The sequence below is a fragment of the Atta cephalotes genome (assembly GCF_000143395.1).
Source record: "Atta cephalotes unplaced genomic scaffold scaffold00020, whole genome shotgun sequence".
NCBI lineage: Eukaryota > Metazoa > Arthropoda > Insecta > Hymenoptera > Formicidae > Atta > Atta cephalotes.
The window spans coordinates 1,016,469-1,028,305 of NW_012130084.1; the positions used below are offsets into that span (position 1 = coordinate 1,016,469).

At 30.1% G+C, this 11,837-nt stretch overlaps 1 protein-coding gene across 1 annotated transcript in view; it reads left to right on the plus strand.

Moving 5' to 3' along the window:
* Positions 1-2,650, plus strand: part of LOC105619249 (uncharacterized RNA-binding protein C3H8.09c) — a 101,797-nt gene extending 99,147 nt beyond the window's left edge. Inside the window, exons 8-9 of the mRNA XM_012200773.1 lie at positions 1,421-1,642; positions 2,555-2,650. Coding sequence (XP_012056163.1) covers positions 1,421-1,642; positions 2,555-2,650 — 318 coding nt within the window. The remainder of the gene's footprint in view (positions 1-1,420; positions 1,643-2,554) is intronic.
* Positions 2,651-11,837: the final 9,187 nt, after the last annotated feature.

An 11,837-nucleotide genomic window follows, 5' to 3' on the forward strand; every position in this document is an offset into this window, starting at 1 on the left:
TACTACTACTACTACACACACTACACACACACACACACACACACACACACACACACACACACACACACACACACACACACACACACACACACACACACACACACACACACACACACACACACACACACACACACACACACACACACAAATGTATCTATTTATCGTGAACTCTCAAACGATTTAAAATTTATTATTAAAAATGATAGATAGATTTATAGATTAAACCTTCGGAATTTTTTATATCGTAAAGAATATCTAGCTTTCAAAACGTGTCATGAAATTATCTTCATTATTTTCTTAATTATATATACTTGATTTGTTCAACTAATATAGATTTTTGTGCAATAAATAGGTCACCGGTATCGAAACTCAATCTAAAAAGACTAGTCTCATCGTTTCGCAGTTCATTTCAACGTCGTCCTCTCTCTCTTTTTATCTTTCCATTTCTGCAAAACGACACGTAGTCTTCCGTCACATTTATCGGAGCGTCACGAGGCGATCCAGAGAAGCAACAAAGAGGCATCGCGACGATACGCGTCGTCTGAGACACGAGATATATCCGACGGACGACGACGCAGACAGTCTTTCCGACGACGCTTGACGTGCACGATTTTCACGAAGTTGTATAGAACTGGAGTAAAGGGGGTATGTGCGCTTGCACTCGGCAAAAGCAACCCCAGTGACCGACGCGAAACACGTCGATTCCATCGAGGCTAACTCTGGGGTTGACGTATCGACAGAGAAACATATGACGAAGTAATATTTTTCTGCGCCCCCTCGGGTGATGGCATTTTCCCGCCACTCGTTCACCATCTCTCCCCTTAACAGTTTTCCCATCGACAGATAGCAAAACCGAAAATCGTACTTTTGATGTTAAATATCGCAGGAACTCGCTCGTAGGATTTAATACACTTTTGTCCAGAATAATAGGATAAAGGATTTTTCGTTTAACCAATTTTTTTCTTTTTACGTATTAAAAACGCAGTAGCATTGTTATTGAAAAATGTATTACATCAAAGAAAAATTTATCCGTCTGAAAAAGAATACAGAGGAAGTATGAAAGTTTGTAACGGCATTCGGATGATTAATCGAAATCTAATCAAATAAGTTTCTATTGTACCAAGTCTTTTTTAATAAATGCTGCTATATTTGAAACATATATGGAATGTTAAATTTTAAAATTGACAGAGAAAAAACGGAATTTTTTTAAATGATAAAATCACTGATATTAAATGTAACACGTCGCTTATTAACAAATGAGTATCCACAGCAATATGTAACGTTACTGCAATTTCCTATCATAATTATACATTGCAGCTTGTTGCGAGGATAAATGATTGCAATGCAGATATCTTCGTTAATCAGTTTCCCGTTTGTGATAATTTCGCGTAACAGTATTAATCTATGGAATCTATGACAGGAAATCAAGGCTACGGATTGCGAAGAGCGTGCAGAGGAGGAGGAACTTGATGGACATGAGTTAATACCGTCCCCCGACAGTGGCAAGTCAACGGACAACGAAGCGGCTCTGTCGCCGATCAAGATTCGGTCTGACGTTAACGGGTTGGATCACGAAGACTGCGACGAATTGATCCATGTTGAGAACACTACGCAGGCATGCATCATGCATACTCTCAGCATTGTGAGTTTTCAGTTCTTTATTTTACATGCGAGAAACAGCATTAAGAACGTATAAAAAAATTATAATGACAAAAACATTTTTAATTAAAAGATTTATAATACTGTGGCAAAAAGTATTTGCCATATTATATAAATTATATAAATAATATTTTAAATAAACATAAACATTTTTTAAGTATAAAGTTTAATTAAGAAAAATATTCCCTAATTAATATATCTTCGCAATCGCATCGTATTATTAACTGCTTAGTGTTCTTTTTCTCTTTTCCATGCGTTTTATGCATTCTGTTGCAATACGAATAAAAATAAGAATAAGAAGTAAGAAACCCGCGGTTAAGCAATAGGGAAGAAACAGATACAGGATTCTCTAACACGATGCACAGCCGGAAATGGTACAATGACAGAAACATCGATTTAGATCACGTGTCATGAGGACCGTAAAGAGCGTAATGGAACCAGCATGGCACTAATAACTGACGTCGCTTTCGCTACACAGCAGTTAAAAGCAGCCATCCACGATAGAGACTTCTTGGGTGCATATTAACAGAAGCGTCGTAAATCGGTGTTGTCGGCGCCAACGACAACTACGATAATGTTAACGACAGTGATGTCATCGCAGTTTCCTTTTTTTTTCACACGCGCGATAAATCATATCATTCTGATTTCCGCTAACGACCACGGATATATTATAATCGTCGAAACATTACATTTCTTAATATGTAAATTTTAATTTCATAATTTAAATAGAGCTTCATAATCTAATAAAAGGCTACGATAATTTTAAATTATGATATTAAAAATATTAGAAGTATAGTTATCTTATTGTTATAGTCCTATAAATATCTCACAATTTTCAAAATAAATGTTCTCTAGGCTATTATTTAAATCATTTTGCATAATTCTGTTGTTATAGGATTCGTCCTTGGAACTAAATTCTGACACGAATTCGAGAACAACTTCTGGAACGGTGATGGCCTTGACCAATGGTTCATTATCGGCAAAGGAATAAATGAAGAAAAAGAAAAAAGAAAGAAAAAAAGAGAACATTCATCGGAACGGTCTTCCCCGGCCAACCAACGAGACATATCGATCTCCTTTAAGGATAACGCACCCGTTTGTATATAGCTTAATTGCCTAACAAATTATATTCAGGATCGTTAGATCCCGTGGTCTATGCCGGCTGATCGAATATCGATCATTTTCCCAAAAAGAAACAAATATCAGTTTTATTCTGGACTCTTTATGCACTTGCAATTCCTCTTCAAACTTTCATTGAGGACTAACTCAAATAAGAGGAAAATCAGATTGAGTTTAATTATTTACATTTGATATATCGTTTATTGGAAAAATGTTAATTAAATTGTGGATTAAAAAAATTTTTATTTATTTGTTTTATTCATTAAAAATTGTAATTTTTTTGTTTATCGTAATTGCATTAACCTTTTATTTTTATTTTTAAAGCTTTACATTTGATATTCAAATTTTATTTTTATTTTTGAAGTTTTTACATTTAATATTCGAATTTTTAGTATTATTTTAAGCTTATGAATTTTAAAGATTTCATGTCTTATAAAAAATGTTTCATCTACTTTTATATATATATATATATATATATATATATATGTTATATCTCTTAAAAAATTTGCAGCTTCCACATAAGAAGTTATAAAATATTATATTTATTCATCCAAAAAAAAATATATATGAAGTTAAAATTTTAAATTTTCAAAGTTATAAATTTTTTGATTATTAAGTACTATTTTGTATTTAGCTTCTAGGTCTAAAATTTATCAACCACGAGATTTCAAATTCACATGATGCAATTGTAAATCACAAATAATTTTATATTTAGAAGATTGTATACAATATAAGTTTATTATCATTCAACTATATAAAATCAAGTGCTTTTGTCATCTTGGTGGCAAAATATTGAACATAAGACTATTTGTGAACAACATATTAGCTAAAAAGAATCATTAATGGATTCAATATTTCTAGAAATCCTAAAAATTATTTACTTATTAATTTCCAGTGAAGATTACTTTTTATTCAATAACTATTATAACATCAATGATAATACCGGATATAAATAATCCTTAAATATTGGCAAAGATGTTTGTTAAGAAAACAAAGAAACTTACATCTTCTTTTCTTAGCGTTCGCACATACGTGTAGATTAAAAATATAGATTGCCAATTTAATTATTTATGAAACAACATATCTTCCCCAATAAACAATATGATGTCAATGGCGAACTAATAATTGAATTACAATACGAATTTAATCAATCATTATCAAAACGGTAAGTCCATTTCTCTGCTGTTATCTGCTCCGTTCTGATTCACTTTCATTTTAAGATTTTTAATCAATCATACTACACACAATTTACATAATTGTTATCTATTTTAAGAAGGAAACGTAGCATAGAGAAAGCGAGAAGAAAGGAGGCTCTGTTTGGCGGCTGTTACACAAATTTTATGTTATTACAATTCTGTGTTACTTTACTTATAAATGCATAAATCTATATACAAGTAATTTTTAATCATTTAAATAATTATTTTAATGCAACAATTTAAATACCCATAAAGTAATAAATTTGTAAATTTACAAATATATATTTAGAAGTCTATATATCTACGAATTTTTCATTATAAATTATTTTTTTATTTTAAATTTTATTATTAAATTTATATAATTCTTGTTGTAATTCTCTCTCTAAAGAAACATGAGTACGAATCAAAACAGTCACATATATCGAATATATATGAATGTGGAATAAATTATGATCTCTTTTCCCTAGAAGAGTGTAACATATTTTATTTTCAATTAATTTATTATTTTTTATGTATTACTATTGTAATTTGCCATTGACAACTCTTGTAATTCATGCATATCAAAGATCTAATATCCTAGGTACCATTTTTTAAATACAGCCTGTACAATTCGTAAATGCAACGCAATCGTCGAAAAAATAAAGATATCATCGACAGCCGGAAAAAATCGGTCGAGCTTTTACGAGACCTGATACGCTTCTCTTCCTGCGTTTTTTTCTTTTGTAAAACAAAATATTTATTACACGATTAGATGGTAGCGACGAGAGTTATTTGTTTATAGCCCCATATATAAACAATGTTTTATGGATCATTAATGTCTAAATAAAATATATTACGTCTTTTAAACCGTCTTCGAATCTTTTCCTTCCCTCTTCCACTGCTTTTACATAGCTACATAATGCAAGAAATTTGCTCCTTTTCCGTAATCTTTACTTATTAATGTTTACTTTTTAATTTAGCATTTTAGTAATGCGATATTTCAATACTTAAGATATTAATTAACGAAACGTGTGATAAGTAGAAATGTTTATTTAGCTTATAATAAGTAATTAGCAAATAGTCTGTAATTAGAACTGGTTTTTAACGACTTGCCAAAGGCAAAGGAATCCTGCAGTTCTTGACACGTTCACTTCTTCGAGCATGTTCATCCCTTCAAGCGCCTAATTACTGTAAGGCATTGCAGCATCATGAGGCATTACAGCCCTTTCCGCGGTTGTTCAACTGTACTAAGAGGCTCGTTAGAAAGATTTCCTGCCCTGCTGACCTCTTGACGTTATGTATAAAAGAAGTTTGCCATGTGCATTCAGTTGATCATTGAAACTCAAATTCTGTGTTACAATTTATTTAACTTAACAATTTCATCGATCAAACAATACTAATTTTTTAATAAATAAAGGTATTTTTAATAAATATAGGTAAAAAGAATTTATTTCACAAAATAATTCACAAAAGGTATTTTACGAGGCTCATGTTCTACATCTATTTCCCTCCTTGTGAAGTATTTTAATAAACGTTTTTACATCCATTGACCTGACGGAATTATCCTTTATATGCGTGTATCTAGACGATAATGGAGGATTCACAAAACATTCAACAATCTTCCTAGTTGATATCGGATGTTGTATATGTCGGTTGCGAAATCGCATAAACCATTAAGAGGAGAAAAACATCGAGAGATGGAGAGGTGCTTAATGTCTCGCAAGAAAACGCAGCCAAAAACTAACGGCCGATTTACTTTTGTCCCTTTTTAGAAACATGATTCGTCCGTATTGCAGCGTTTGTAACTTATATTATTAAGACTGAGACTGAGTTATGAAAACAGGTAAGCTATTCCGTCCCTTTTTAGAAAGCATATCTTACTCACATTGCACACAATACACGAAGGAAAATTTGTAATAAGTGAAACTTTGGGAATTGCAATGTTTGGAGTTTTAACTTGTCCGTCACCTCTTGATCTAATTATATTCTCCTGCTATTTCTCTCACTCTAAAGAGTTTAGAATTTTGAACTCTCAGACAAAATTCTAAGAAGCTTTGGAATCGCGAAATTTCTTGAAATTTTAATTAGTACATACTCTTTGTTGATTACGTTCAGCTGATACTTTGCCGACTTGCTTTTTATCGACTCCTTTCTCTTTTTCTGCTCTGCTCTCCGCTAGATGACAACACTTTGTGAAGAAATGTGTATAAAGGAACATAATAATAAGGAAGCAGTAATGATCCGAATAATATAAAAACCATATATATTCATAGTTTAATAATATTTCTCTTTTTTATATATTTATTTATATAAAAAAGAGAAATATTATTATCTTATAATCTTCTAAACTTGTTCTTTATCGAGAGAATCTTTTCTCTTTTCTCTGCTTTACTGCTCGCTAGATGACAGCACTTCGTAGAAAAATGTAATAAAAGTACATAACAATAAAGAGTCTACTATAGAACATTATAAAACGTAATAAAAAAATTTTCTACCTTTATAGAACTTTATATTCGTAGTTTTATACGATTATTCTATATTTCAGAAATACTCTTTTATACAGCCTATAAAATTTAAATTCAATAAAAATTTATTTTACTACGAAAAAATAAAAATTTTATGCAAATATTAAAATGATTTTAACTACAAATTAAATTGATTTTAAGCTACAAATTAAAATTTTACTAAAATCAAGAGAACAAATAAATAAAAATAAATAAAAAGGATTTCACTACTTATTTAATCTTTAAATTTTATTTGACTACTAATGATTTAGAAATTAATTTTATACGTATATTTAAATCATAAAAAATGCGTTCAAATCGACAAAATTTGTAATGTTTGCTCAATTTACCATCATCCTATATTTACGTACATATCTGCATGTCTATAACCTTCGGCGATAAATTCAGAATTTAGGTATTTTGGCAATAACGTTTCACGTTCTATTTCATTTTCGGTTATTGCACTGCTCCGGTAGCCGGCGTGACTGTTTATCATTCGGTGCAAGCCTTACGGTTAAAAACGACAAGCAATTGTGAACGGTAGTTGACTCCGTGGGTAGAGGGGTGGGCATGTTTCATCTGCGACAAACTGAACGGTATGCAGATATGGAGCCCGGGTAAACTAACCGCTTGTGGACTACTGCGCGGTAGTAATCACAGTCACTCCGAACAGTCAACGACATCCGCGAGACTCACAGGTGTATAACAGGTACATCATTTATCAAAATTTACACTAACATTTCCCTCGGTCTTTAGCATAGATGTGATTTCGATTTAATATATTCTCCATTCGCGCTCTCTAAATACGATCAAATGTGTAGCGTTCGTACTTCATCAACGTTTAATTTGTTGCCGTATAATTGTTACCTTTTTCCTTAAATTTAAAGAACTGCACGGTGATCTCTGTGACTTACCAATTTACACATTCTATTCTTGGAGAAACGCTCCTCTCAAATAACCTCCTAAAATAAAAAGACTTTATTTTACACGGTAAATTTTAAAAATTGCACACTCTGTACGAAGTACGAAGCGTTAATTGCAGTGACTTATAAATTTTTCACATGCTATTATAGCAACGTGTTTGCACGATACAATTTTAACGTAATAAATTTTTATGAACATAATGAATTCCAAATTATTCTTCAGTAGCTTATTGAACAAACGTAAGCCAATTAAAATTATTTGTACGAAAATTGAATGAATTAAAATTCGACGAAATATTTAATTACATTGTAATGTAGAGAAAATAATTACCGTGCTATTATATATTGATCAAATAATTATAAAGAATAAAATCTGCACTTAATATAAAGATTTTGAATTATAGCATGAATTATATCAAATCTATATATAAGACTCTTTATATAAGAGATACAGTTTTAATTTACATGTCGCTTATAATTACTATACGAATTGCAATTAATTTATCTTAATTTATTTAAATCTCCTTTTTTCACGCTTGAATCAAATAATTGATTGTGAAATCGTAAAAAAAAATATGATTGTTTGAAGAAACATTATTACTATAAACTTAGACCCAACAATTTTTAGACCGAAGCATTTTTCTTTTCAAATATTTTTGCAATTTATATTTAAAAAATTAAAATTAAATATTTCATTTGGTATTAAAGTACTAATGCGATTTTATTAGCATTGTAATAAGCATTTTTGTATCACTGAATTAAAACAAATGTCTAAAATAAATTTAAATTTAAACCGCAGTTCACAAATATTTTTATCTAAATATATATACTTTTATTCATATCGTATACATATGTAATTAATATATTTTTATATCATATTTTTTCTTTATATTTGCATGGATTTCATGCTATTTTTTAAAATGATAAAATTCGATTTAAAAAAATATAATAAATTGAAATATATATTAAATTTTGAAATCAAAATATATATGCGTGCGCGCACGTATATGCACATACACATCAGCATGTATTGTTTACTAAAATGAAACGAAGTTATCAAATATATTAATTTATTTTGATTTCTCCATCTATCCTTTCTTGAATACAGCAGACGACTCGTTAAAGTGATTTTCCCGCTATACACTTTGTGTTCCAATTTTCACCGCGATAAACAACAACGACCAGTTTCGTCGCGATTCGATGTCCTGTCACGTCGCGTGACTAATTAAAAGAAGATCCCTAATTGCGAGACGGTTTCGTCGGCATCTAACTGTAAACTCGCGAGTATAACTGTGCGACGCGACGCTGTGCGGCGATAACGGCGTAAGATCGTCCTGCGTTGAAGATTTGTTCCGCTATATCGCTGAAGATATACCGACCTCCTCCTGCTCGAGTCAACGGTCGTCTGTTACCGATGTTCGCAACGTAACGAGCGCGCCTATAACTGTGGAGGAATGACTCGACATGTAACCGGAAACTGTCAACGTTCGTCAGTAAAAGCTAGCTCCGTGAAAGAGTATCGTACGTTCTGAGTTCACAAAAACACGTTATTTTTTTTTTACAATTTTCCTTTCCACTAATCCTTTCCACTAATGTTCTGAGATTATTCGCATGGATCAAGTCTAAACTATTCATCGCATAAATATGAAGATTATTTAAAGATTTATTTAAAAAAAGAAAAAAATTTCTTTTCAAAAAATGAGAAAAAATTGTAAAGTAGAACATAGTAAAAGTAAAAATGTTAAAGGGATTAATATCTGGAACGCCACGTGTACAATTTCTTTTGTTACCATAATTTTCAACGCAATAGCGTGAAGCATTGAACTTTCGTCGACGGAAATCTGATGCGTATTTGAGCTATGGTAAACGTGCTCAGGCGAACAATCGGCCGGGCGGATCTACGCGAATCGGCCGGAACTCGACATAATGCTGCGGAAACGGCCTGGGAAATTATATTTGTCATGGAGAATCGGCCATGTCTACATTGGAGGACAATTTGATGCGATCTTTGACCACACTGCGACCGGACGGGACGGTCATTGAATGTGTATCGTCAGCTTTTTTTCCCATTAAATCCAAAGCATTTTGGTGGAAAGTTGCTAGTGACATTCACCGTAAACGCGAGCAAGACCGATACGCGAATGTGAGCTCCATTTGTAGAAAAGGAACGCATATCATAAAAATCCAATCTAATCGCATTAAATCGGTTGAGCTTCTTCCAATTTCTTTTTATACTATATTAATTTGTTATTTTTATTACCAATTTTTTAAATATTTTTAGCCACGATACTTTAATATTTCAGAAAATTAATTTACACGATTTCATTTGATACAGTACGGTAATAAATAAAATATGTTCAGGTTGAAAATATCTATGAGAAAAATTAGAGTTTAGAAAACCTCGCAGTAAGATTCGTTACCTTAGAGTATCAATATGAATGGACGATATCCGTTCAAATAAAAATTATAATAAAATTTTCATTCTCCTGGAATATATTAATATTGCGATGAAAATTACATTTATTTAAAAATTTATTTAAAAATACTGCTTCACACATACACATATTTTATAAAAAAAGATTATTATAATTATAATATTTTAACATGCAATTTAATACAATCGACAAATTTACATCAATTACGCAAAAATAAAATCTTATATTTTAAATATTTTGCTTTTATACAAATTTGTACAATTTATTAAGATAATATAATTAATGAAAATACATATAGGACAAAATGGATATGAAAGAGAGATGATTTGAAAAAGCCATTTCGTATTTCAATTAATTTAAACATTTTGAAAAATTTAAAAATATTTTTATTTGAATAACAGTATACTAAAACTGTGTCCATAAATATTTGATAGTTAAAACGGCGGTATACTAAAAGTACATCTATAAATATTTGACAGTCATCATCGTCAAAATGATCACAGAAAAAAAAACAGCTGAAAACTTTATTGATTCAGCAAATCTATAGTCGTAATATACAGACAGTCAATTTTCTATGTTAAAGTAGCAAAATTGATAGCTGAGATAACATTAGCGATTTGTTGAACCATCAAATCTTCTTAATTATAGATGTTGAATTCGAGCAGTAAGATATAAGTTTGCTGTACCATCCAATTAATTTTTTTTCCGTGATGTTGTAATAAAAGATAAAAAATTATCGCCAAAAAAAGAAAGTTTCTTGAGTTAATTTCCAAACCTTTTTCACTTATTTGTGATTAGATTTTAGAAAAAGTATTTTTTTAATGAATACTGTATACATTAATGTAACTAAGAACATAGTTACAAATGTTTTGTTTATTTTGATTTATCAGATATTCTGTGATTAGAGTTTTTTATACATATATAGTGTTATGAAAGAACCGGTATTGAAAGCTATGAAAAAGTCAATTATACGTTATATCATTGCTTTGCCTTCATTGCATACCGAAGGATGTTTTTTACAATTGAATTTCTACTTTTTTAATATAATTCAGAAAATTTTAATACTTTTTTGAAATCGTACTGATGATTAATCCATTTTTGTTCGCTCAGTATCAGTATAATCATCATCGCGCGACATCAATATATGATCCTGCACACTTCTGTACAAAATTGTTTTCAGATGTACGCAATCTTCTTCTTCGAGGAGCATACTTATTGTAGGCAAATAGATTTTCAAGTATTTCTGTTTTATAAAACAATATTTCATAAATTATGTTGGTGCTAGGTTAAGTTATACTGAAGCATTACCGACTCAGTTTCCATATTTCACTTTTTTCAATCATTTATTCAATAGATTATTCTGTAAATAAAGATTAATATTATGTTCTGATTGGGCTCATATTTCATGTGGCAATAAAAAAATTTTCATTTCTTTTGCGATGAATGTTTTCAATTAGAAATATTATATTTTCTATTTTTCACACATTTATTAATTTTCTAAAAAAATAATATTTATTAAATAATATTTATTAAAGGATTTGCATATTGATGTTTGTATTAAAGCTTATATAATTTAGTACTTGGCTCTTTCAAAACAGGTAATGGCTTTTTCAAAACGTTGTTTTGAAAGAGCTGAATTTCTTGTTTAAAAGTTCTGTTTGTTTGAAAAGTGGTGATTAAATCTCTGTTAATGACTAAATATTATTTTTGTATTAAATGAATCTTATAGATAAATTAGTACACTTAAGTAAGAAAGCGATTATATTTGTTTAACATCAAATTAAATTTTGTTTTCATATTTTGAAAAAAAAAACGGCTCTTTCATAGCTACTCTCCTCTATAATTAATTGCTTTTTAATTCTCGTGTAATGATAAATAGTACATTATTATTATTATCAATTCTATTTCAACAAAATGTGTATACTATAATATAAAAAAATATATTTTTATTTTAATTTGCATTTCAATATTTTCATCATGCACGCATAAAATATGTATTAAAAATCGTTGAATTTTTAGACT